The sequence below is a fragment of the Catharus ustulatus genome, chromosome 1, assembly GCF_009819885.2.
Source record: "Catharus ustulatus isolate bCatUst1 chromosome 1, bCatUst1.pri.v2, whole genome shotgun sequence".
In the NCBI taxonomy this organism is placed as follows: domain Eukaryota; kingdom Metazoa; phylum Chordata; class Aves; order Passeriformes; family Turdidae; genus Catharus; species Catharus ustulatus.
In genome coordinates this window covers 16,448,073-16,476,024 of record NC_046221.1, presented here as the reverse complement: position 1 = coordinate 16,476,024, position 27,952 = coordinate 16,448,073, and the positions used below count along the sequence as shown (strand labels likewise).

The 27,952-nt window shown below is 46.3% G+C and overlaps 2 protein-coding genes across 5 annotated transcripts in view; both read right to left on the bottom strand.

Annotated features, from left to right (window-relative positions):
• Nucleotides 1-3,889, bottom strand: part of MKX (mohawk homeobox) — a 48,583-nt gene extending 44,694 nt beyond the window's left edge. For 2 of the 4 annotated variants that reach the window (XM_033075048.2, XM_033075071.2), the window contains exons 1-3: nucleotides 3,783-3,888; nucleotides 3,310-3,556; nucleotides 1,206-1,365 (exon numbers count right to left, since the gene is read on the bottom strand). In XM_033075048.2, the coding sequence (XP_032930939.1) occupies nucleotides 1,206-1,365; nucleotides 3,310-3,491 (342 nt within the window). In that variant the 5' untranslated portion in view covers nucleotides 3,492-3,556; nucleotides 3,783-3,888. Of the gene's footprint in view, nucleotides 1-1,205; nucleotides 1,366-3,309; nucleotides 3,571-3,782 lie in introns of those variants that run through there. The other 2 variants (XM_033075063.2, XM_033075056.2) reach the window with 2 other exon arrangements.
• A 19,052-nt stretch (nucleotides 3,890-22,941) lies between these two features.
• Nucleotides 22,942-27,952, bottom strand: part of ODAD2 (outer dynein arm docking complex subunit 2) — a 71,893-nt gene continuing 66,882 nt past the window's right edge. The window contains exon 20 of the mRNA XM_033080265.2: nucleotides 22,942-23,449. Within this exon, the coding sequence (XP_032936156.1) occupies nucleotides 23,336-23,449 (114 nt within the window). The 3' untranslated portion in view covers nucleotides 22,942-23,335. The remainder of the gene's footprint in view (nucleotides 23,450-27,952) is intronic.

Here is a 27,952-nt window from a genome sequence, read left to right as displayed (position 1 = left end):
CTTAAAAGCAAGAGAAGTTGTTTTAATTATATCTTCCAGTTATAACTGGCATTTTCTAAGACATTAATATTATTTTTGTCAAAGCTATAGTGTTTTTCCTAGTGCAATAGTTTCATAGTGAGGTATTGAAGTGTAAAAATTTCCCATTTTGCCATTACTAGAATTGAAGTTCATAGCACAGGTTTTTTTGAAGGGGCACTCAAAATAATAAAGCTGAATTACCACCTGTTTTTTTCTAATACTTCAGGTCACTTTGATCTCTTTGTGTCCTTTGCAAAGTGACACATGATGTGTTAGGCAGAGTGATGAGGACCCAATCCTGCAAACACATGGGTTTCATTTTACACACCTAGCAGTAGCTTGCAGTAAGGAAATTAGATTATTCACAATGCATAAATCTTTGCAGCATCCAGACCTGAGATAGCATCACTCTGCAACTGATAGCACTTAACCACATATTTCAGTAGAGTGCCAGATGGCAAAGAGAACAAAGAAGTGAGATTTATAAACATTCGCAGCAAAATTTATGCCTCTTACGGCAAGGCAACTGCCAGTCACTTCAGGGGAGAATTACCTGAGAGCAAAACAATTACTCCCCATGTCTAATTATATTTCAATGATAATTCCTGCAAGACTGTATGTGCTGAGCCACTGCACACAGTGTGTATGGTAACGCTGATGTCTCTGCAACAGGTGATAACAATTATTATCAGAACAATATATATAACAGTTTCCATCCTACCCCCGTTTCAAAAGGGAAGAGCAGCTCCCTTTAATTTCCTCAACAATTCCTATTCTGTTCTATCTCCCATGACTGTTATTTTTACTTGAGAATTTTTAAAGACTAAGCAAAAATATTTTCATTATATTTATGAATGAGATGAAAGGATGAGGGCATCTATTCCCAGGAAGCAAGCACACACTTTTTGCTGATTGTCTTCAGCATTTCTCCAGCCGCGATAGCTCAGATGTGATAATTCTTTGAGAGAGAGTCCCTGTTGGGGTGGAGGAGCCCAGGGGAGAGTGGAATAAGGATATGCACAGGGCCTCTGGTCTTGCTGGCTGCACTGATGCTCCCCAATACCCAGCACTGTCCTTTGCTCAGCTCACTGAGGAGCTTTGGCAGATGCTGTCCCCATCCCTCCCGTCCATGAAGCGCCTCAGAGCGGCTTTTGGAGGTGGGGTTAAGGGGTTCCCTTCCTTACCTGCACCAGGGTCATCTGGGAGCCGAGGGCCAGCAGAATCTTCTCCGTCTTGGTGGGGTATGGGTTGTCGCGGTGCTTGTAGAGCCACTGCTTGAGCGGCCGCGCCATGTCCTGCAGCGCCTGCCGCTTGTGCCGCACCTTCCCGCCGCTCTGCCGCGCCCTGCGCCGGAGAAGGGGCGCTGAGGACCGGGACGGCGGGACGGACACCTGCCCGCTCCCCCCCGGCCCTGGTCTGCCCGCTCCCTGCTCCCCGCCCGGCCCCGGCCCCGGCCCTGCCCGCTCCCCCCAGGCCCGAGCTCCCCTGCGCGGCTGCGGCAGATGCGCCCCGTCCGAGGGGGACCCGGCTCGGGGGGTGCCCAGCCCCAGGGTGCGCCCTGCCCGGAGCAGCCTGTCCCCGCGGGGAGCTCGGGGACTTTCCACAGCCGCAGCCCTCGGCCCGGCCGACTGCTCAAGAGAAGGTGATGCCACCAGCTCCCCCAAGCTCCCCGTGGAGGGTCTGGGCGAGCGGACTCGGAGCTGGTGAATGGCCGCGGTAATGCTGCGGGCCCGGGCGGCGGCCCCGCGGGGATTTCAGCGGGGCCAGGGCTCTGCCGGTGCGAGCGTCCCGATGTTTTCGGTGCTCGGCACCTGACAGGCGTGTGGCCGGTCTGTGTACAGAGGGGCTTTGCACCTCGCACGGCCGGCCGCGCATCCCGCAGCTGCGGTGTGCGCTGCCCGGGGGCCAGCCCAGCCTGATTCCCCCGCCCGGGTTTATTTCCCGCTGATACTCAAGAGATACCCGCGGCACCGAGCAGCTCCTGGGTCATTTCCCCCGCGGAGCCGGCGTGCCGCTCCCCACGCCGCCGGCAGCGATTCGAGTCAACCCGCAAAGCCCCGCGCCTGCCGAGCGAAACAGCGTATGCCGGGGCAACGAAACCCGGGTTCCGTTAAAAAAAAAAAAAAAATCCCTTTATAAATAAAGGCCTACAATAAAAAGTGAGTGAACAGAGTAACAAAATCGGAGCGATCCTAAGGAGAGCCCAGAGGAGGGCTAGGGCCGGCGGCGGCGGCAGGGGGCGCCACGGGGCCGGGCCGGGCGCTGCCTCCCCGGGGCTCCGCGGCTGCCCCGCTCCGCCGCGGCCGGAGCGACAGCGCTCCGGGGACACGCACCTGCGTCCTCTCTCTCGGCCAGCACCGCCGCTAAAACTGCCAGCTGATGCAATCGCTAAGGTGGAAATTCGTACTAGCAGTTCCCCGGGACTCCTCGGTTTCGCAGCCGCCTGACCGCGCTCCTCGATCTTTACTTTGTGACACTGACCCGAAATGTCTGGTCAGCGCTGGCCAGGTCAACCCTCCGAGCTACGGCTGTCAACAAGACAAAGCTCGCACATTCTCTCATCACCTTCTATTTCACCTATTCCAGCTTCATTAAAAACCCCTAACCCCCAGAAAACAACAAACCAAAAAATCTCCCCAGAAAACCGGCTTCGGGCTGCTTAGCCTCAGCTGCCGTTTTAGCAAACCCGATCCTAATATCACGTTATCCAGCCCTTGACTGGCATCGCGCTAGTCCGTTCTAAGCCCCATCCCCGGGATCGCACTGACAACGCAGCTCCTTCCCGCCCGCTCCCTGGCGCGCTGCGAACCCGCGGGTCCGGCGGAACAAGTGCCGGGGCCGCGCCCGCCCGCCTCAGCCCCGCTGCCTCGGCACTGCCGGCGGGATCGGCCGCCGCCCGCTCCCCCGGTCTCACCCGTCCCGCCCGGCGCCTCCGTGCTCGAGACTTTAATTGCATGAAGCGCCCGAACAAGCCGGTGGAGCCGCGGTGTTCCCGGTTTGTTTTTGTTCGGAGGCAGAGGGGGACGTCAAGCACAGCAGGACAGGAGCGCTCTGTCTGGTACATTCCAGCCCAATCGGACGCCCCTGCATCACCTATTGCGGGAATTTCCCACCGTAGCTGTGGAATGAGAATCCCAGAGAATACGAACGCGGGGCCGCGGGCACAGACCCAGTTAGAAACCCATCTCGCAACCCCAAATCGGCGACGCGGCGGCCGGGAGCGCCGGCAGCGCAGGCAGGGCCGCCCCGCGAAGCCGGTGCGCGGCGCGGAGAGAGCGCACGGCATACCCCGTCCGCCGGTTGCGCAGGCTGAGGCTCTCCTTGATGGACGGGCTGTCGGGAAGCAGCACCTCGGCGTGGTGCGGGCCCTCCACCACCCCCACGTAGGACCGGCCACTCCGCTCCCGCTCCTTGGCTTCCTCCTCGAAAAGCACCTGGCCGCTGAGCTTGCTGAAGACGATGGTGTTCATGGTGGGGGGCTGGGGGCCGCCGTCGTGCTGGCCGCCGGCTCCGAGGTGCGGGGGCTCGCTGTGCGCTGCGGGGAGGCGGCAGCGGTCACCGGGCAGCCGCGCCGAACCGCCGAGACCCGCCCGGCGCGACCGGCGGGGGGGCAGCGCGGAGGCACCGGGCGCCGCCTGCCCACCCACGGGGGGGGAGGCAGCCCGCCCCTCCCACGGCCCCCCCACTCACCCACCCACCCAACCCCGGTCCGCTTCCTCGGCCCGGCCCGCTCCCACGGCCCGGCTCGCTCGCACTCGCACCTCAAAGCCGCCAGCCTTCGCCGCGCTCCTCGCTCCGTGTCGCAATAGTTCGGAGCGCGGGTTTTCTGTCGGCTTCGGTGTTTCTGTCTCGCTTGCTCTCGCTCTCACTCCTTTTTTCCCCCCTTTTCCCTTCCCTTTCCCTCCCCTCCCCTCCCCCGGAATGATTTTCCCCTTCCCCCTCCCCAAACGGGGAGGGAAACAAATTGTTTTTAACGACCACCAAATGCGCAGAGCCGGCGCCCGGAGGCACAGCCGCCGCGCAGCCACTCGAACAGTCGGGACTGCTGCTCCCCATCCCCGGGGGGAGTCACCGCTGGCCAGGGCACCCCAGCAGCCCCAGCCAGGGCACGGACCCGTCCGGGCAGAGCGGCGTCGAGGGGCGCTGCGTGGAGGGGCGGGAGGAGTCCGGCCAGGGGCATCTGAGGGTACGGCAGCGCACGGCTGGGCAGTTCACCGTGTGTATAGGGGAGTCTCCCGGGGAAGGCGGCTGAGGACACCGGCGGGTGTCACGCTGACCGCGGGAGAGACCCCGCGTCTGGGGCGCGGGACGCAGCCACAGCCCCGTGCCACTCATTAACACCGCTGTTTAACGATGCCATGCCAGAAACCATCTGCCACCACGCTTCCCCGTCTTCTCTTGTGTGTCGTGTGTCCCCCCTATCCCCCGCCCAAGGGTTGTAAATTAGCCCGCACTCCCAGCCGGGAGACAGCCCGCTGTCGTTAGCATCCTCGGCGCTCTCCCGCAGACACACGATGCCCGGCTGCCGGCGATGGCTACGGGCGCCCCCGACCCGCTCCACGGATGTGCCCCTGTACCCCCGGCCCCGCCGCTCCGCACCCACCGCACCCCCGTGGCCCTGCGGGGGCGCAACGTTTTGGTTTTCTGTGCGCAGAGACGAAGAAGGTGGCCACAGTCAATATTTACAAGGATGTAATTCAGACGTTGTTTGACCGCCGCGGGTGAACGGGAGCAGCCGTCTGCGCCTGCGGGCCCGGCGGGACGTGCGCGGCGCGGATCCCTCGTGCGGGCACCAGCCGCCACTCCCCGCTCTCCATCGCGTCTCTCTGTCCCCGTCCTTGTCCCCGCAAGCGTGACCCCAAAGCACCTGAGTCTGCATAGCGCTATCACTTGAACCCCCCCCCGCCCCCTACCATCACCCTGGCCTCGTTCCTTCCCGTTTTCCTGGCCTGCGGAGGCCGTCGCGGAGGGTACGCGGCTGTCCGCTGGCTTGGCGCTGGAGCGGCGGGGACGGAGGGGGCAACATGCTGCGGTCCGAGGAGCCCTGCCCGCCGCCCCCCAGGGCTCAGCCGCCGTGGGGTCCTTCTGGGGCTCACCCCCATCCCCACACCCTGCCGTCACCAGTGCGTGATGTCACGGCCGCTCTCCGTGACGACACACTGCCACACGCACCGGGGCAAGGTTCCTGGAAGAGGGGCAGCTTGGCATCGGGATTCGCCCATCCGGTTGAAATTTCTCCATTTGCTGACGGGAAGCAGGGGGAGAGGTTGGGGAAGGGCAATGCACTGAAGACACCCCAATGTCCAGGGAGAAAAATTACTGTCCCCAGAGTGGGAGGAAAAGACATTAACAACTTACTGCCAGTCCCTGCGGAGAAAACAGAAGGCAGAAAAATGTAAATAACCATACGAGTGCTCCCGTGTAGACTGTGTATCCTGCACTTCCACAGAATTTTGGGCAAAGCCCTGGTGAGGCTGCCCCTCAGGATGTGGCATGGCCAGAGCATTCAGGAGCAGCTGGGGGAGAAGAGGACATGGGGGAGCAGTGTGGGACAAATGGCTCCCGTTAGACTGTGCTAATATGCTGATCAGGATTTTCGTGCAAAACACGCAGCTCTGATCATTGCCATGCCCAGATGGACTGTTTATGACATGGGTAGTGTTGTTATAATTATGTCATAGCAAAAGGAGTCTTAGAAAGTGACAGGTTTGACCAAAATCAAGCTCCTGCAGGAAGGTGATCTCAGTTGTTTGCAGTCTCAAACAATTGTTTGCTCTGTTGTCATCCCACTCCCCTCTCCAAACACCTCTAGCAGGCAGGGTTGATCCCCTCTGCTAGGGCAGGAGCAGGTTCTGGTCCCCAGAGCGTGAGGGGAGGTGCAGATGGGGCATGGCATGTTTCTGTGGGCCCTGCAGGCTGAGGCAGCCTCTGGAGAAGGGGCAAACCATGTACTGGAAGGGTACTGAGCAAGTGTCCTAGAAAGAACCTTCCCTCTGCCGTCCACTGTCTGGAATGGACGCTCATTCCCTGTGTGGTGGCTCAGGAGGATCTGGGAAGGCAAAAATATTCCTTCCCTGTGTCTACTGATCACTGAGTTACTGTGCTGTTTGGGCATGGGCTTGGAGGCTCATTGCACTTGCAGAGTATGTGGCTGTCCTCAAGAACATGTGTGGTCTCCAGGAGCGGTGGAAATGTGCACTGCTCACCTGCCTGCCTGTCCGGAGCTGGGCAGAGCATGGCCAGCCAGGGCAGCAGGTTGCTGAGGGCCTGGACGATCCCACACCTATACCCAGAATAAGTCACAGCAACAAGAGCTGAGGGCAGAAATCACCATTTGAAAAGCAGTTCTGGAAAAAAACGAAAGTGTGTGTGGGGCAGGCATTACCAAGCGTGGTGAGGCAGTGGCAGGAGCAGTTGGCACTGCGGCGCCTCACAAGCCTCTAAAGCAGTGAGAGCTCCCAAATCATCACATGTAAATCTCACACACGCCCGCCCCCTCCATATTTTATTACATAGATCACAGTTGGAAAGCTTAAATGAAAACAGTGTTTCTATTTCCAGAGCTTGTTTAACATTGTGAATGTGATACAAACTGTGGGCTTCATGTTTTTAATTAAGGTTACTTACCCTTCCATGCACGGAAAAAGAAGTCAATAGTTGCTGGCTGCATACTGCAGCCTGCAGCCGGCTCCCCTGAGGATGCAGCACCGGCTGGTGGAAGCTCTGTGGCTCCCCTGCATCCCACAGCGGGACAGGAGCCCGAGCCACAGCAGGACTTCAGGCACCTGCCAGGCTGGAGCTGCAAAAAACTCCTTGCCATTCTTTGCAACACTCCTCTATAGGCCCATGCTCCAGACAGCTGGTAGGCCAGGCTGGCATGCCAAAAAGGGGCAAAAAGGCACACATCCAAGAGATATTGTGCAGAAAGAGCCTAAAAGTGCTGCTTTGGGTCCTAATGTGTCTCACTGGAAGAGCAAGGAAAAAATCAACTGTACTGTCAAACTGAGGGCAGAATTTGCGCCGGAGGCTGTAAGTGATGGAGCTCCTCAGTGCCAGAGCCAACCCTGCTCCAGCCCTTGGAGAGGCTGCAGCCCCAGCCCTGCTGCCTGGGGTGGGCAGACACAGAGCTCAGATGGCACCACTGGGACTGGTTGTGAGCACTGCTCTGCCTGCTTCCCCTTCTCCAGCCACGGGCAGGGGAAAATCCAAAACCAGTTCATAGGGTTCCATCTATGCTCCTAAATACTGTCCTTGCTTCTGGTGTCCACTTCCAGAAAAACGTTGCTTTTGTCTGTTATTCTGGTAACTTTTTATACACTATCAGCCAACATTTCGTTGATGTTGCATTCTCACAGCTCCTCCCTCCAGCTGCAGATTCCTTCATGATAAACATATAGGTTTGAAATTCAAAGAATTTCCTCATGTCCCTGGCACTGTCTGTGCTATGGCAGGTTGGATGGTTAAATAACTGTGATCACGTATGTTGAAAGGCCTGAAGTTGTGTAGGTGAGAAACTATTTAGGATTATGCCAAATGGGGTGTTATCCAAACTACAAAAGAGCCACACTCGCAGGTAAAGCAGCTGTAGACACCTGTTGCCATCCCTCACAGCAGCTGGATCAACGCTGAGCGAAGTCCTGAGACACATATAGACAAGGATGAACCTTTGCAGCCATGTTGGCTAAAAAGGGCTTGACCTGCTTCTGTAAGGAGCCAGAGATGGCAGAGTAGCTTTAGAACGGGCTCTTTGTGCTTAGTCTGGTAGCTCCCAGAACACTGGAATAAGATAATGTAAGGATGAAGTTAAATCTTGTAATACAGAGTTCTGTTAAGTAGAATCCTAAGAAGGGAAGAACTGCTTCTTCTGAAACCCTGTTTCAATTCCAAATAAAGTAAGACTGGACTGAGATATAATGATAGACTGTAGGTCCAGTGTAGCATTCAGCACAACTCAGGTATTTCCTTTCTGTGTACACCTGGGAAAGCTGTCCACCAAGAGATCTGGTCTGCTGTCTGCAGGCTGCTGAATGCTGCAGAAAGGTGTACCAGATATCACCTGATGGGAAAGCCAAAAAACAAGCCCTGTACAAATGCAGAAGATGGTCTGGTGTGAAGGTACAGTTCTTGCCTTCCACAAATCAGGAAATTTTGCATGCTATCTGTATTTGGAAAAGAGTAGGTTGAGGACATGGGCTGGTTTGTAGAGTGGACTTGTGCTACAACATATAATATTGCAAGGGGAAGTGGCCAAGGTGCTTCAGCTGCAGGAAGAGGTTAACCATGAAGCTGTGAGCATGGTTTTAATCAGGGCTGTCAGATGTGGTGGGGCTGAGACCACTCTGAAGTCAGGAAGCTGATCTTGCAAACATAAGGAGGGGGCAGGTGCCTATTCCGAAGCTGCAACTGGCCTCTGTTTCTTTTAGGAAGCACAGGGTCCTATGGGTGACCTCCCTCAAACTGGGGCTAGTGGCAACAAAAAGCCCCAGACAAACTGCAGACCTGGGAGTACCCAACATATAGCTGTTGCTTTATCTAGAAGGGTGGAAGACCCAGTTGTGTTCTACATATGTGCTTCGTCTTAACCATTAATAAAAAAAAAAACCAAAAAAAGGTCTCCAAACAAAGATCTCAATTATTTTTACTTCCATCTGAACACGTCCCCAAACAGTCAGAAAAACCATCTCCCAGCTTGTGCTCAAGGTCTTTCTTTTTTCTCACTTCTCTGCTCCACCTCCATTTTTTACTGCATTTTTCAGGTTTCCATCCCCTTGGGCCATGTAAAACAAAACACCTTCCATGAGGCCTCTGCTGTGCATCAGCTGCTGTGTGCAGTGGGCACAGGGAGGAGGAGGAGGAGGGCCATGGTGTTTGCAGGAGATTTGTTTTCCCAGCATCCCATAGCTCCAGCTCATCCAGGGCTCTGTGACCAACCACCAGGGCTAAAGGGCCCCAGAGAGGGGCCAGATGGTTTTCCTGGGAATGGAAATGGTATGTAGTGCAGTGTTAGGAGAAAACACAGTCAGCAGGAGAAGCTCTGCAGTTTGGCCTGGGACAGAGTCATTGTCTCGTGTTCAGGGTCCTTGGTTATTTAGATTCATTTTTGTGTGTGAGCTGCTCTCCATCTTGTGCTTAGGATCCAGGTGGGGTCTGTGTGTGCCCCACTGGAGACTCCACTCATAGCACTTGTGCCTGCCCTGTTTCTTCAGTTTTGTGTCCTCTGTAGAGCCAAGCAGGATGGGTTGCCCCAGTCTGTACCACCACCTCTCAGCTAGAGCTTTAACCCCAAGGAATACCAAGCCAGAGACTCAAGCATTAAAGACATACATGAGCTCTTTCTTCTGTAAAAAAACACCAACAGCAGTTCAAATGTCCCCAAAGAGGATTATGTTCTTAATCATGTGTAATGTATCAATATAATCAAAACTAGTAATTTTGCTATGTTTTATACATTTTATTCATTTAACTGAGCTTTAAATTCTGTATTTAATTAATATTCTCAGAACAAAATCACATCTTTGGTATCTGTACTGGCCAGGGAGTGACTCAGTTCCATTTGATGTAGTATCTCAGATGGGTAATGTCTGTTCTACATTTGGAAAACAAATGTGGATTTGTTTGGATTTAACATTAACGGTGCAGGTCACATTGCAGAAATCACTGCTCTGAAAAGTTAAGCTGAACAGTTGATAACAATAATAATTATAAATCTAATTTTTCTTCAGCCACCTGTGCAAAAATAAACACTCCACACCGTGCTATTGAATTCCCTACTTTTAATGCCTGTTCTCTCATCTAGCTCCACTGGAGAGCACAGCCAGGTAATTTTGCCAATATTCTTCAGTATTACAGATATGGAAGTCTATCCATAACTTGAAATTATCTACAGAATGGTTCAAACCATGATGAATTTTTGCTCAAAATTGTCTTTTTTGGGCAGGAAGAGAAGAGGATGTGCACGTGGTGAGAGCAAAGGTAGTACAGTAATGTACAAGGACACTCTGATTGATGTGGGTCTGCCTGGGACCTATCCCCAGGGACTTACTCCACCAGCTTAAATATCCAAAAATGTCAACCAGCCCATCAAGGCAGGGAGAAATGCGTGGGGCTGAGGGCATGGAGGGGGGCAGCTGTGAGGGTCTGACTCCCTTCCCTGCTTGAGCTGCACACGGTTTTGTGTGACCTCGAGGATTTCACAATCCCCATGCTTCTCTTCTGCAGCTGTAACACAGGAATAATAACGCTTCCTCCCCTTTCTCTGCTTCCTACTCTGCTTTTGGCACACTGCTAATACAAGAGGGCTTGATCTCAGTTGGAATCTATCACTGCTACTGACATGTTAATAATACCAGTAGAAACGTTTCCTCTTTCCTTTGTACTGACAGAGCTCTGCACGGGGTAGCAGCTCCCAACACGTCAGCCCAGAGCGTATTCACTTTCAACCCCAAATCTGAGGCGTTTTCCGGACACAAGACAGAGAGGATGCAAGATTCAGGCTGACTTTTAGGATATTAAACAGGGAGAAGTAGTCATAACATGCTTCAGTTTGATGGTCCTCCAGTTATTGCATAAACCTCTGAATTATCCTCAGCCTCTTGGCTGCTTGCGCGGCGTTAAACCTCGTGTGGTTGAGTCAGGGTTTCGATGATTTTCTGTCTAGAAACTCCTCTGATAGATATCAGGTCCTGGAGAGGACAGGGAGAGTTGGAGTGCGTTACCTTGGCAACACAGATGTGATTGAGGGGATTTTGTGTCTTGAAGGAAAACCCCAAAGTTAGTGCCAGTTTCTATAAAGACTGTGTGGAGTCAGGCACCCGGAGCTGCCTGGGGAGAGCTTCCTCTGGGACACAGGATCCTGCTCTCTCTGGCTCTGCCTGGGAGTCACAAAGTGGGGATTTGGTTTCCTGCAAAGAGAGCCTGAGAAAATCTAAAGATAAAATAAGGTTGCGGGAAGATTCTTCTAAAGATGGTTTTCAAGTAATGTTTTTGGCCTGAGTTTGAAAATCTCCTTTCTCATTGCTTGTGGTCATACAAAAACATCTCCCTAGCTGCTCTAGCTCTTACATAATTGATAATTTATAAATCTCTAATGATTTAGAAGTTTTCTGAAAGTTGTCCAGTAATAATAAATATGTTTGTTCAAGCAGATCAAAAAGTCAGACCAATCATATTCATCTGTTTAACCAGTGCTGATATCTGTATTATCTCCTTTTAGCAGAACTGAGGTTAAACCTCTGTAAATAGCTGTAAAATACACAAATGCTATTTTAGCAGAGGCTAAAGCCAGAGACTCAAGATGCAATTTGGCTTCAATAGCTACTGCAAGCCTCGAATGTGGATGCCCGAGGAGAGGCAACAAACTTGCACTCTGTCTGTGCTTTCCTGCTTGTGTACAGAGTAGATGGATTCTGCAGGGTGCAAAACATGAGGTGTAGCAGCATAACTCATGTACACACTGTTACTGTTTATTATTGGTGAGGCCGAGGCATGCAAGCCAGCAAAGGAAATAGCTGGCACATCTTCATTAATTCCTTCTGGTTCTAAAGTAAGTAGTTTTCAGGAAATAATTCTCCAAGACCTTGGCTACACACACAGTGTATTTATTCAGAGTTGGCAGGGGCACCAGAAAACATATAGCTCATAGAGCCCTCATTTCTTTGGGTCCTGAAGGTGTTTATCAAAAATGATTTTTAGACAGATTAGAACCACACACATGCACAGAACCATGCCTATGGCAGTTGCTGTGTCTCCAAGCACTTCAGGCTTAATCATAACCCCTGTCCACCCTTTGAACAAACTCCAGAAATTCCCCAATGGCATTAAGGGTTATTTTGAGAATGAGGAGACATCCACCTTAGCTTGGCAAGTGAATATTGGCTTCACAGGTTTTTTTCCTCCAAGTTACTTGAATATAACTATTATACTTTCTTCTGGATTGTAACTATTTGACTTGTGACCTCACAGATACTTTACTTGTTGCTTTGAGATCTAGCCATGACTAACCCCAGAAATTTAGATATATATCCAGACTTTTTTATCTGAAAAATAGACCGAAAATCTTGAATATCAGTCTCTCTCATGAGATGTCCTGATTTCATGCATTACAGCAAGGCCAGAAATAACACAAGAACGGCTTTTCTCACAGTATTTCAGTAGTTCTTTTCTGGCCATTGCCAAAAGCAGGATGTGAAGACATGCACGAACATTAAAGCAAACTCTTATTAGAATAGTTCAAGTTCCTTTTGCATTGTGGTAAAAATTTGTGTCAATTTTCATTCTATTCAGACTATTTCAACCCTTTCAGTACTTCAAAAATCCATCAGTGTTTTTTCTTAATAAATCATTCTGCTAGCTTAAATGTGATTTGTGGGTTTTCATGTTTTTTCTTTTTCTTTTTTAAACACAGGCCAAGGATATGACAAAATGTTCAGACCTAAATTGCACATTTGATTGTACACATAAATGTTGGCTATCCCACTGGCTGTGCCATTGACTTTGCAAGAATTCCTCATCGGTGTAATATTAAACCTCCAGTAAGTCTTTGCAGGACTGGGACAGAAGGTGCCCTAGGATGCCCAGGGAAAGACTGCAACTGCCATCAGTGGGGATGTGCCCCAGGAATAAGGACAGATTCAGTGTCAGGTTTGCATAATTCAATTGTTTCCTTCAAAACTGTCAGGGGACGCCGGTGCTAGTCACCTCTCAGTCTTTCCATGAAGTAGCACAATGGTATAAAGTGGTGCTTCAGCTGCCAGGGGAAATGTTGGGAGTAAGTGCAAGCACAAGGCAGAGCTGTAGCCTCCTCCTGGGCTCCTCCGGTGTGGGATGTGCACTGGACTGACAGCTGTGGCAGGGATGGGGCAGATCCTGGTGCTGTGCCTGCCCCATCCTGGCAGAGCAGGGCAGTGCTTGCAGCGCTGCTCTGAGGTGCTCCTGCCCTTTTGGGAGCGATGGGCTCAACACGTGCTCTGCCACACGGCAGCCTGTGCTCTCCTGGAGAGGGCTCTCCACCCTCTCTGGAGTTGTGGGCATCAGGTGAGGTTACGATCTCTCTGCAGAGCAAGGTTTTCCAGAGCATGAGTGCTTCCCAGGGCACAGGGGAGGTCTGCTAAGCCCCTTGGACTTTACCTTCTCCAGGAGGCATATCTCAGCCTGGTTTAACAGACTGGTGCATCCCTTACTTGCTTATACTTTCTCTTCACCGATGCAGTAAGGAAAGGATTGCAGGAAAGTGGTGAGCAGATTGTCGGTGCAGCACCTGCAGGGACACCTTGCTGCCACTGCTGAGGAGCTGAGCACCTTGCCCATGAACTAATCCCTAACCAGAGGGAAAGTGAACAGCATTTTGGACTGCCCAGGCAGCAGTGAAAGCCCAGATCTCCTGAACTGAACTGCAAACTTCGCATATGCCACCAGGTCATTGGCTCAAACACTTGGTGTCCTTAGGAGAGCTGTCACCCTGTCAGGTCCTGGCTGGAGAGGGTCAAGTCACTGCTGTAATAGAGAGGAGACCTCTCATTCTTTGCTGATATTCTCCCCAAAGACAGCTGAGATATTAGTGTCTTACTGCAGATGGGTGAATCAGAGCATGAAAACACCTGCCTGGCAAGCCAAGAGCTGTCAGGCCATTTACAGGATATAGTAGAGAGTTTGCAGCCTGGGATTATGAATCCTAGAATCTCAAATCAAGAGGGTACTTCAGGAACAGTCAAATCCTAGAAGAGCATTTTGCTGTTCACCTTTCTAGGGACAATAGCAGGACTAAAAACACCTGGCTACATGGTATTTGAAACAAAAATTGATTTCCTTTGGAACATTTGTTTCTCTTCAGTGGCCTGTAACACCTGCCTCCATGGGTTGGGATGCAGACACCTGGGAAGGAGCAGACGGCCTTCTACAGTGCACAAGTGACACACTACTGGTTTTTTGAAGAAGACTTTGAGGAGGACACCCACTGGGCCTCCTGTAGTTCAGAGAACTCAATTCTGAGATATTTTTCAATGTTGTCACAGCCACTGTCCTGTAAAAGGCTGCAACTAGGATGCCTGGGCCCACTTAGAGCGCCGTCTCTCAAAAAAAAGGCACTTTGATTTGTGCCTGTGTTTATGTGGGAGACTCTCCATGGGTTGAGCCATAAAGTCCCAGTTAAGGTAATTCTGTCTGGCAGCAGCACTAGATAGTTTGCAATGAACATTTACAAACTGTCCAAGGAATATGATTTCTTACACAAAAGATCCAGTTTTTTAAGGTTTTAACTCAAGGAGCTGCTTTAAGCAGTCCTCATACCTCAGTCCTCCCTTGGATGGACTCTGCAGCTCTGGACCAGGCAGCTGATAATGCAGAAATGCTCGAAATGCCTGGAAAGGACACAGGCATGTCAATTGTCTGCAATGAAGGTAGCAGTCACAAACACAGGGGTTTGCCAAAAGTCCCTGGCTAGTTCCAAGACTCTTTCGTTTGTTTGCATTGCTAATCTACCAGAGACTGAGACTGCTCGGAGAGATACCAAAGCCTTTTGTGAGTTTTCTTTCACCCTGCTTCTGTTGGGATCTGCCGGACAGCAGCCATCTGAGAAGGTTTTGGGAGACTGTATGGTTATCAGACTGAGACAGAAGGAAACAGTCTGAGCTGGAGGCAGGACAGCCTGTGCACATATTCATTCTTCAAGTCCTTTTGCTTCTTAGCAGCTTGTCAGGGCCATCAGACTCAAGGTCTCACTGAAGCAGGGTCTGGACAGGCTGGAGGAATGCCCTGCTGAGATGCATCCCCATAGAATTCAGTTAATGCTGTAACAGACTGGGCATTTGGCTCACAGATCGTGATGGGATCCCCACTAGAAAAAAAATTTCTTTAAAACTTTCTGAAGCTCTCTTCTCATAGCAGAGAGAAATGCACTTTTGTGATTAATGGAAAAGAGAGTAGCACGAGAGTAGTATAGGCCATGCATCCCTTTTCCGAGTAGATGCAGTATTGATTCATGTCCCTTGTCAGCCAGAATGATTTCCCAAATGAGGGGCTGGCTTTGGATCATGGCAGCCTTGCCATTCCATTGTGTAGGATCCCAAAATCTGTGTTTATCAGGCTAAGAAATGAAATAACCTTTCCTTGCTTCTTGCTAAAGTCCTTCCTTAATAAAACCTTTCTTTCCAGCCCACTTTCTTCCATACAGCGATGTGACTGACCAGCACCTCCCCTGCAGCTGAAGGTGCAGCTGCTCTCTCTGGGCCCTGCAGCAGAGCCAGGTGAGAAGCAGAGAGCCTGAATGCTGCCAGGGCTGGAGTGCACTAGGTGCCTGCACATCAGCTCAACAAGTGGGAATTACTGAAGGTGACTCCTCCATCCCTACCCTCAGACTTTCCTTGGGCAGGAGTAATACCCTACAATCCATGTCTGGAATTTTTATGCAGTTTCTTATCACCCAGGGCTGCCCAGGGCAATGTTCCTGCCACAGCAGGCTGTGTTTGCAGCACACCCTCAGCCAACAGGAGCTCTCCAGGGGTAGCCTGCAGCTTCCCTTTGGCTCTCATTCAGCTGCTTTGCCATCATTTCGTTTGCAGTTGTTCAAGACATACCTACCCAAATCACACTTGCGACTGGCCAAGGCAAAATGTCACCTGTCTCAGTAAGGTGAGATTTCACCTACTTTTCCACAGACTTTCTTGAATGAAACCCTGAAGGGGTACCTGCAGATGGCAGCCACATTTTGTAGCTGAATTCCCTCCACATCCTTACAACTTTGAAAAATTGCTACTAGTTGATTACAGAAGCACAATCTTGTGACTTCGTTGGTCTGTTTAATTTAGAAATGTAAATCTCATGGACTTCTGACAATTCCTAACTTTTTCATTGGATTAAATTCTTAGACAGTTTTATGGATTCATTCTGCAGGGTTTTTCAAGGTTTTCTTTGGCTGGGTCAGCTTTTCTAAACTGCCACTTAGATTTGCTATGAAAATATATGCCTCTGCATGCAGTGCACACCCTGCCAGATGCACAGTGGAAGCCCTGAGCCAGGCTGCCTATCAGCCCCCTGCCCAATGCTGCAGGGTGCTAACACCTCCATCGGGACTGCTGGTACGGGGAAACTCCACGGAGAAGCTCTGTGCTTGATCTCAGCCTCTCAGGACTTAAACTCAAGGTTGCAAAAAAGATGCTTCACGTCCCTAAAACTGCTTGCGCAGTTCAGCATTTTGGCCAGTACTTTGTGAGGTGCCAGCATCCCAGTTGTGTTTTAGCCTAGCTGTAATGGTTGTCCCGGATATGGAATAGCTGCTCCAAGGCCACAAGGGGCCTGTCTCATGTCTGCTTTCTCTGATGGAGACTCTGAGTCTTGCAGTTTCTCAGGGTGCTGTGGGACAGTTGAGCCTGCATTTCTCATCTCCCAGAGCAAGAACGTACATGGTAGAGTGCACAGCATTTTCCCCTTAAAGCTGAAAAATATTTCAGTTCTTTTGGGATGGTGGGTGTGGATGTGGCAGTCTTGTAGGAGAGGAGACACACGATTCAAATGCAGTTCTAGAAAAAGTTGAAGTGGTTTCTATTACACATTCCTACAAAGTTCAGAACAGATAAAGTAGTAATTAGATATTAGTAATTGCCAGTGGAACTAAAATCATAACATAGATCTCAGAACTGTTGATGTAGAAATGTCCACAGTAGGGAGTCTACAGCCATACTTGTAGAGCTCCAAGACTGGTGAAAGAAGCATGTCCACACAATGCAAGTGTCTTAAAGATATGCAAAAATCTGAAAAGCAACTTGAGGGGACTGGAAAGAGTTCTGCTTTGGGTTGTTGCTTTATTTTAATGCCGAGTTTGGAAATAGTTAGGCCTCAGTTTCTTCAGACAAATCATTCCTCTTTCTTTTGTAGTGCTTTTTTAAAATGCCGAGTTTGGAAATAATTAGGCCTCAGTTTCTTCAGAGAAATCACTCCTCTTTGTTTTGTACCTCTTCACGCCACATCAGATCCAGCGCTTGGCAGTCACCTATTCTCCTTAGTTGCTGTGCTGAAAAACATTCACCTAGTCATTACATTCTGGGAAGCATACCAAGGCTGGCCCACAGATGTCCGCTTTTCCAAATATTTTTCCTTTTACATGACACCCCACCACAGACAGTTGTGGAACGGGTTGGAAGGAGGCATCAATCTGACCATAACTTTTGTGTCTGAACATATTTTGCCCCTCATCTGAAAGTGTGTATGGAATAGCTCTCTCCAAGCGTTGCTCCAGCTTCACTTTGAATGTTTTTCTGCCTAACCTCACGCAGCGGTAAGGATTAGGTAGTCTGCTTTCCAAATGGTGCCGTTAAAAAAAGAGTCAGGCATAAATGAGTTCAGTGAAGGTCTGCAGACAAGACCAGCAGCCATGGGGACAGAGATTTTCCCAATACTGAGCAAACACAGGACAGAAAAGGCAACCCTAGACATTCTAATTGCTGTACCCATGGTGACTGAGCAGTTATCAAGGGCAGCACGACTTTGGTTACGAGAACAAAGCAATACTGATCTCTTCTCTCTGAACATCAGGACCTGTTTTTCTTTTGGGCACATCACTCCCTGGACAGTGGGCAAAGAAGACCCACAGCATCAATACATGATGTTGTCCTCCAGTGGGCCTCAGCTCAGCCCTAATCAACCCCAGTCCCATAACCAAGCTTTACATAACTGCTGACCATCTACCACCAGCCTCCTTCTCCTCTTTCTTTTTGACTTTTTGAGTGTCTGTTTGTCCCAATATGTGTTCCCCCACCCTTCCGTCATTGGAAGGTTTAACGCTGAGTGAAAAACCACGAACAGCCTTTGAACATGTTCTGCCAAGTCTCTTTACAGTACAATACTGGCAGGAGTAAAACTCTGGAGCCAGGCAAATATGCAAGCTTCATCACATTAAAGGAAGCAGAGCTGTACGGTTATTGCATCATTCTATGGCTTCCCAGACGTTGTTGTTATGTTTTCATTAGAGCAACAGAACTGCACTTGGTGCTTTCTGCAGAGGAGCCAAGGAGGCCCCAAAAGGCTGTCAACTGGGGCAGAGAATGCGGCAACTGGAAAGATGAGTGGTTTACTGCACTAATTTTATAGTGCAGCCTTTACCAGTTAGTGGTAGAGGGAACCAGCAACATGATCTGTGTTCACTTTTTTTAAAAAAGACACATAGCCAAATACTTATAACTATTTGCTTGTTCAAGACAAGTTATTTGGAAGTTTAACTACTACTGAATCAACCAACATTTTTCAGCACTAAATCATTTCAACTCCCTATCATATGCTTTTAATTTTATCAGCATCTGTATTTTTTTAATTACCATTTTTATTAAAGTCTCTTTTTTTCCTTTTCTTTCCAGAAGCAGGACACAAATCCCTAGCTATTTAATCTGGATATTAGAAGGTACGGTTCAAGGCTTAGCTGTTGAAGGAAAACTCTGCTGCCAGATGCACGCATTGGAGCACAGGTGCTGAGCTTTGCTTTCTTGCCTTCACCAAGCCCTTGCAGAAGTGGGGTGAGCCACAGCATGGCTGGACAAAAACTTACCACCACTACCAATTGCAAGGAACAGTCTGGATCCCCAAAAGCTTCTCAGCCATTTCTCACCTTATGAAGAATGGAGCAGCTTTAAAGGCATTCAGGATCCTGGTGCAATGGGGAGTTGATTGAAAACTAGTGGTTGATGGCTGTGTGTTTCATGGTTCAGCATTAGTACAATGTCATTCTTATGGTCCTTTCCCAATACACAGTCAAAGTAACGAGAGGCAAAGGTTTTGACTGGCCCAGTACCATCTTGTCACCATGTTAGGATTCTCACATGATGGAAGAAAACATATGAAATTAGTGAAGATGGCTTTGTGTCACTGCAGAATTACAGAAGTGGCAGATTAGGTCATATCATATTGTATGGAAGCCAAAGTCAACACTTCCTTACATGCACTGATGAGCCTTTCAGAAGGAAAACATTTGTGTTTAAAGAAGAATTTATTACACTTATAAAAGATCAAGCAACTGAAGGGTCCTGTGCTCCATGCAGACCAGGATAAAAACACGTAACTTGCCAATGACAACAACTGGAAAAGAGAAAGGAACGTGCCAACTGAAAGGCGTCTGGCAGATAACACAAAAACAAGTCAAGAGGATAAATACAAGCCATGGTGATGTTGTCCATGGAAAAACTTCCCAGAAAGTTGTATTACTGAACTGATAACTAAGCAAAGCACTAGTTACAACGAAAATTGCACTCAGGTAAAAGGTTCATGAAAATGGGTGACTTGGCTGCTTTCAATAGCCAAAGCAGCAAGATATTAAACACTGAGGAACATCAGTTTAAGCGAGGGAGAGAACAGTAAGTGGCAAAATTAATTCCTTTAACAATGGTGCAATGTAACTTACCACTGCAATGGCTATGGCTGAAACATACTGGTCCTGGCGTGTGCCAGGTCACTGAACAGACCACAATTAAGTTGTCTGAAATAAAGCACGGCCAAAATGCAGCACAGCCTCCTTCTGTTGTTCTAGATCTTGAGCAGTGTGTGGCAAAGCTTAAGTGGCTAAAGAAGAGGCAAACCACAATTTGCAGTTGGGGGGCAGTCAGCTTCTGACTCTGGAAATAAGCTCTGCAAACAGCCTGCACGGAAATCTGAATTCCACTGCTGAAGAAACACATTACACGTTTCCATTGTAGTCATCCTTCTGTCATGTATAAAACAATGATTATTTTGGTGGAAATGTGCAAGGAACAACCATTTAATTTATTATGAGATGAAATTCTTAAACTAACATATTATCTAGTTCAGCCTCCTGGGACAATTCACATCTGACCCCCAGCGTAAACAGCTCACTCAACCCATTTTAGGAGACGTGGAATGAAATAGGTACACGCTTTCACACAAAGTCATCAGTTAGCCTAAAGCATATTACTGAGCCAAATCTTGAGACAGCCCTGTGAGTCTCAAGCTCATTTAATTTCCAAAGGAAAGTTTTGGTGATGGAGCAGAATAACAAAGCCCCTAATATATCACAGATTCCTTGCACCCAGGCTATGAAGTTTACATTTCTCTTACAACTTTGAGACAATATCATGTGTCAGAGCACATGCACTTGTCATTAGCATGAACACTAAAAGGAAATGAACATAAATCCCAGATTCAAATGTGTAGTTTGAACATCCTGGGACAATTAAATTATTGATAATGGTTATCTGTCACCAAGCAATAAATCATAAAGTCATGGAGTGGTAGAAGAAAAGCTATCTTGCTGCTGACAGATGTGTAGACTGAAAGATGTGGAGGGCCTATAAGGTTCCAGAAATAATTGCATAAAGGTGAAAGATTTCTTCTCTTGCTTTTTTTCTCATCAACTCTAGTATTTCTGTACTCAAAACAACACTTCCTCATGATAATTTTCTCACTTGGACTCTGTGTTTTTTGACATTTTAGTGTAATTGAGGAACAAAGCTGACAATGAGCAGCCAGCGAAGAGCAGGCCTGGCCTTGTGACTGCCAGCTGGAGCATGGCTCTCTGCAGAGCTGGGAGCTGGCTCCTGAAACTGTGAAAAGTGATGGATACTCCCTGCTGATGGTACCATCAATGTAAATAAACTGGAAAAAAGGACATATTACAAAACTGTGAAACTATAGGAACCACATAGAGAAAACATGGAGGGGGCAGACAGAGCTGATGACAGCAAATGAACAGGACAAAGCCTGACTCCCCTTTCTAAATCACTACATTTTTACAACTAAAATAATTTGTACATTGAATTGCTCTGAGTTGAAAATAATACCAAGCCCCATATAGAGAATAACCATATTTCCTAAGAGGCTACAGGTTTATATGGACAAGCAGCAGCTGGTGGAAAGAGCAAGGAGTGAAGGCATTTCCCTTCCAAGCATGGGAGCCAGGGAGCCAGAGCTGGCTGGTGCATAACCAGGCACCAGCCTGGGGGGTGGCAGTGCCTTGGGCTGGTGCCAGGGCTTGAATAGGCTGGTGGGCACTGCCAGGAGGGCTGGAGGGCTGTGTGAGCAGCATGGGGGACCCAGCTTTGTCAGGATCCCTTTTCAGAGGGCTGCGGCACTGTGAAACTCGGCACAGATCTGTGGACAAAGTGGAAGCTTTTCAAATGTACATGCTGTACTGCACTGCTCACAGAGACCAGGGATCACATTCATTTACTCATTTTCCAACAGCTAAATCTCTTTATATTAATTACATGGAATCCACTAGTTTTGGCCAAAAAAAGATATATTTTTCTAATACTAGTTCTTTGCCTGTGTGGTGATCTGTATCAATTTCAACAATTCTCCATGTACAGAACTTTAAAACTGCAGGCATGGTAAAGGAAAAGAAAACAGCACAAGTAAGTTATCTTAAGTCTGGGATTAACTGTCTGAGGTCTTAAAATAAAGGTTTCAGATTAACTACGTGAAGGCATAAGGGCTACCAGTGTGAGTGAGAATGGCAAACTGAGGCCATTTCATTGTCAGAAACATGACATTTATTGCCCTGACACCTGTATCATAAAATTAAGCTTGTTTTAGAACTTATTCCATTTGAAATCCACACTAAACAGTCAAGTGTGCCTTGAGAGGTCATGCTAAGGACAAGAGCTATTTTCAGGGAGTTTTTTTCCCTTCAGAAGTTAGAAAAATAAGCTCCCATTTTACGTGTTTTTCACAAGTGAGACTGTGATCAACTATTTGTACCCACATCTTCACTCACAGAAAAGACAAAAATAAAATCAAGCCTCTTCTATTTCAAATGAATTTGGCAATTAGCATTTATTTTAGAATTATTTATGGGCATAGCGATGAAGCATATGATACTACTACATCTGTGACATCAGAATAATAATATAGATATGTTTATTCAAAATAACATACCAGGCCTGTGGGGCAGAGCTTGAAAATACCTAAAATAGCATTTACGTGGTCACTGGATGCTGATGGAGCTTGTGATGCACCCTGTGACTATGTTGTTGTTTGCACTGATCAAAAAATACTACTTGGATTGACATTTTGATTTCCACACTGTCAGCATCTGTCCATAGCTGGCTTCCTTTAAAATAGCCTCTGGACCTTCCCTAGGGGCCCAGTGCAATTCTCCTTTTTGGAAGAATTGTGCAAGTCTTCAAACATGAAATTTGAAATGAGTTTTCAGGTCTGCTTCAGAGAAAACACTAATAAAAAGGTGGATTGGCATTATGTCTTCCTCAGAAGCTTCTGTCAGCAAGAAAGTTAGTTGCCTTGAGAAGTCATGCTAGTTGGAGGAAAATAATGAAATTACAAAATGCTTCTAAACCAAGAAAATTGTTAATTATTGAGGAAAGTAAAAAATAATTCAGAAGTGATTCCTTGACAAATGCAAGTAATTTAAATATTTGCTTTTTTTTCCCACATTTGTCAGCAGTCTGTGTTTATAATTAAGACATTACTGCTCTCAAAGAAACGCCCTAATATTATTTGTTTAGCATGGTACATACAGTGGGTCTATAATTTATAATAGCAATAAAAATTTCTGTGAATTTTTGAAAACAACTGTAATTCTGATCATAATTTTATACAGAAAGAAGTAGCTACATCACTGCAATGTTGTCTTCAGTTTAAAAATTAAAAACCACAAAACAATAATGTGCAAATGTAAATCTAATATCTGACTTTATTTAGAGCTGAGTTAAACGTGGTAATTAAAATACATTTCACTAGCTACTTATAAAATTAAGCACTACTTTGTTTGATGTTGGTAAAAATGGGAAATTTGGAGTGATGTCTATTGCTACAGCTGTTTGCAGTCTTTATATAATGCCAGATGTGAGATTCATATATCTGCATTTTCTGCTCTTCTGTGACTCACAAGTGATCAAACATGCAAAAAGCATAATGAGAGGATGACTGGACAAGATTAAAATGCAGGGAATTTTTCAAGACATTCATAAATTGCTGCATAGCCACACACACAGAGAAGCAAAATTTATTGTAATGTCACAATAAGCAAAACCATGTATATCTACAATGAATGAAAATAAAAGAATATCAATTGTAGAAAATGAAAGCATATCAATTGTAGAAAATGTCTTTGACACTTTAACTGATGGTCTTTGGATGGATGTAATCTAAAAGACACACAAAATTAGGAATGAGTGTTTTATCAAACCTAGGGGTGACACACCAGTTATGTAAAATCAAACGTAAGCTTCCACAGATTTGTTTTTATTAAATTATCTTCAGATAGATGAGCTCTGCTATGAAATACAGATGCTAGAAGGAGTAATTGCATATTTAAATGCAGTCGAATTGCTAAACAAGTGTGTTGGTAAAAGCTGCTGAAGCATCAGCCATATTTTGCTTTTTCTGTTGCCAGAGCCAATCTGCGAATGTTTGCTATGCAACCAGCTGCTGCCTCCTGCAGAGCGTCATCTGTAGAGCCTACCATGGCCAGTAGGAGCTAGCAAAAACACAGAGGAGAGATAAACAAATCAGTGTGCTTCTGTTTCAATAACGTCCAAATCATATCTAGAACAGTTGCATGAATTAACCCACACATCTGATAAATAAAATACTTGCAAACATATTAACAACACTGCAATATACTACATGTATACTTTTGTATGCATATATCTATTAACATCCACATAAAAGTGCAACGCATTATATTTTATCATATTTGCACCAGTGAATTGATATTTTCATGTCTTATTTTCTGCATTTCTTATTTATTGCACTATGTCTGTCTATTGGTTGTGACTCATATTTTTGTTGTTGTAAGGAGAAACTGTACATGTTTTATGTGAGTCATGTGAGTCACAATTTTCCCCCTGAAGTATTCCAGTATAGTTGCACATGCTCAATATTTTTAATAAACAAAGCCATGCTTTTTTTTTTTTCCCTTTGGTTTTGATCATGAAACTGGATTCATGTAATGGACCCTTGTGTCCCATTGACTACAGTCGGTTGCTTTATTGTCACAGCAAACTACTCATGCTAAATATCTTGAGGGATATAGATCTGGGCATATCAGTCTTAAACATTTGCATGTAAAAGTGAAAAACAAAAGCTCAAGAAAGGCAGCAAACTTTTGGAGTTGATTCAGCTTTTTAGTCATGTGTAGTAGATCCTTTACCCTGGAAGTAATTCAAATTTTTCAGTGGAAATTCCCCGGGAGTAAGGTACTGCTCAACATAAGCATGACACAAGACAGGCCTTGGTGATAAAACATTTTTACATATCAGAAAACCATTAATAATGGCTTTGGATCTCACTTCAGTGTGTTGCAAGTCAGTGATGCAACTTCAAATGCAGTATAGCTGGAAAGGAGAAGAGTCTTGCTTAGCTCAAATCAGCTCCATGCAACCCCCAGATTTCTGAAAATTTGCCAGGCTTAATGTGCGTTCAGGTATTTTGAAGCTCAGACAGCTCTAATTAAAACCTGTATTTTCAGTCTGCAATACTTAGGAATCTGTATTCACCCAAACAATGTTGAGTTAAACCACAGAGAAATCTGTTATCACTCAACTCTGGTGCATATTTTTCATACAGCTAAAATATTACACAAAATTATGAACTGCTAAATATAAAAGCATAAATTGAATGCAGACATCAAATTCATATGCTACCTTTTCCTAACCTTCCAGCAGTCGTGAGGCATGGGCCACAGCTGCACACATATGGCATTTACTTAGAGAGATCAAAGCATTTTGTACTTGAGGAAGTATTTGTGTTAGCCAAATGTACAAAACAAGCATCTTTCCAGTCACCTTTCACCCTTTGACCCCTACATGCAACATATAAGACTGTGACAGGCCTGAATTATGTCAGAAACAGTATTATGTCAATTAAGCATTGATGATAATTTTTTCTAGCAATCCTTCTTCTTAAAATGCCCATTACTGTAATCAGATATCTAGGTCCAAATAGCTAGGTAGAACTCTTAAAATATGAACCCTTCTGTAAGGATAGGCCAGAGTTAAAATGACATGAGAAGAAATGATATGAGAAAGGTTTATTTGTGTGCAAAACCTGGGCCAGGGTCAGAAACCAGAGAAGTCAGTGGAAGGTTCACCATTGACTTCAAGTGGACATAAGACCAAGGAGACCATAGGTTTACCTGTAATGATAAAGCAGCTCTACAAAGCACAAAGACCAGAATGCAAGCTTATAAAATGCTTAACTTCTATTTTTTTATTCAGAAATACTGCTGGATAGAGATCTTTCTTTGCCATTTGTCAAGAGCTGAATTCTCGTCAGCTTAAACTACCAATTGATTCTTTGGGTGCCTCACAAGAAAACTGCTATAGATCCTTCATATATCCCTGACTCAAATCCAAAAATATCTGTGCACATGCCATTCATATGGTGGTCTTAGTAAAGCTCTAGGTTTTAAATTTGGGGGCAAGGAAACCATATGCCTTATGTGATTATTCATTGCATCTTCCCAGATCTAACACAAGGTTTTTTCAGCATAGTGAGTGTGGAACTCTAACATCCATAAAAATTTCAGACAAGACTCGTATTCATATTCAAGAGCAGATGTTAAACAGAAATAATATTTTGGAGATATATTATCTAGTAGGAACACAGGAAAAAAAAATTGACCTTTGCCTTTATTATGACTGCACTTTAGGTAGGATTCAATTCAAGGTTAATTATCTCGTATTTTAGCCATCACTTTTTTCTAGGCTCAAAAGACATGGGAGAATAGGTATTTTTCTGTCACTTTCCACAGAGAACTCAATATTAAGCAATGACAATAGCTGTAGGGGAGGATCCATGCTCTTTATTGCAGGTGCATTTTGGAAAATCAGGGTGAGGCACCAAAGAACAGAATCCTGCATGAAACTGGTACAAAGGACCCAAATAGATGTCTAAAGAACTAGTGGTACATATGCAACCAATGCAAACACCAATTTTTGCAAAGGTATCAAATACTGATTTTTTCCTTCTGTGTTCAGGGGATCAAGGATCAGTTTCTCTCTGATTTGCTGCTCTTCTAAATCACTTTCCAGTGGTAACATCTGCAAGAACTGCCACGTCATACAAAATCCACTACTACACTGTGTCTCAGGATTTTCACAGTGAGACTTCAAAGGACTATTCTTGGAAACACTGCCCAATACAGTAGCTGCCTCTAAGGACTGTGGATATACAGCAACATTTGTCAGTTAACCTACTCCTTTTGTACTAAAAAAAAACCAGCTGAAGATTATAAAAAATGCAAAATATTTCAATAGAAGTAGGTAATTCTGTATTTAGGAATCCAGCTTTGAAGATTTTGATATAAATCCTGTCTTTAATGAAATAAAAATTTATTCTTTTTTTAATAAACCAAGACATTTATAATTCTTTCACCTTCTGATTATCACTCCTTGACCCTTTCATGGGTTCAGTTCCATTTGTTGGCAATTTGGGTCATTCAATTCAGGTATGGAAATGCATTCATAGATAGTACATACAAACTACACCCACATATTTGGTATATTTGACAAGTCCAAGAAATCTTTTTTCTTTTTCCTTTTCTTTTATTCCAATAAAATATGCAATATGACATGCCATTTTTCTTGATATAATACCCTTGAACTTCATGTATCCTTCCCTTTACTGTTCAGGTATTGTTTTCTGACACATGTAAATGTTAACAGATGTGAGAAGCAGTAAAAAAAGCATGTGGTATAAATGCTTCTTTCTGGCACATAAAAGGTACTTTCCATAGACAGAGAAAGCATTTGCAGCACCATGTAGCCTTCATTTTCTGTTGGCAGGTATCTATATTCCAAGGCTAGAGTCCAATATCTTTGCACAGTTTGCACGTCATACGAGCAAATAAGCACAAATACAAGCTGTTTAGAGAATGTACAGGGCATATGTAGCATTTCTGGATTCCAAAAGCAATGCACAGCCAAGTCATTTAAACATTCAGAACAATTAAGATTACTACCCCAGAATTGTGATACTATATTATGATAACACAATCACAGAGTAATTCAGAACAGGGGGGCTCTCAGGAGGTCTCTAGTCTAGTGTCATGCTCAAAGCACAGTCAGACACAAGGCTTGGCCAGGTTGCCCAGAGTTTTTAAATCTGATCTTGAAAAACTACAAGAATAGAGATGGCACAACATCTTTGGCAACCTATTGCAATATTTGAATGACCTGGTGGAGAAAAAGGTTTTCCCTGTGCTCAGTTACTCTTGGTTTAGTTTATGCTCCTTGTTTCTTATCCTCTTGCCATGCATCGCTGGGAAAACCCTAGCTCCATCTTTTTGATGACTGAACTCCCTGTAGGAACTGCAAGGCTGCTATTGAGTCCAGTAAAAGCTCTCTCTTCTCCAGGCTGAAAAAGTACAGTTTCCATAATTTCTCCTCACAGAGCAGTGCTTCAGGTTCTGACCATCCTGGTGGTCCTCTGCTGAACCTATTATGGTTTATTCCCAACATCAAAGGCCAAAGCTGGGTGCAGAATTCTAGGTGTGATCTAATGAGTACTACAGGGAACAACCATTTCCCTTAACTTACTGACTGTGCTCCTGCTCTAAGTCCAGAGTAGTGACTTCTTTGCTATCAAAACACATTGCTGGTTAATGTTCTGCTTGCTGTCTATAAAATCTCCAAACCCTTTTCAGTAAAACTGCTCCTCAACATGTCGATCTCTAGCCTGTATCACTGTAAACAGTGATGTCTTTCTAGAATTTTTCACTTCTGCAAAAGAAGTAGCCCAAGGGGATTTAAAAGCAGAAAAAACAGAAGTAAGTATTGTACCAGCAAACCCTAAATCTGAAAAAATCTCAGATGGTCTCCATGCACTGGTTACAATAACTTAGAATTACTCACTTTCCTTCAGCCACAATCACTGCAGCTTCCAGACTCAGAGGGGGAAAGCAGGAAGCATAGGGTGTCACGTTTGCAGGAAGTATAGAGGTTTGCATGGAATAATCTTTAAATAAGGGGTTAGTTGT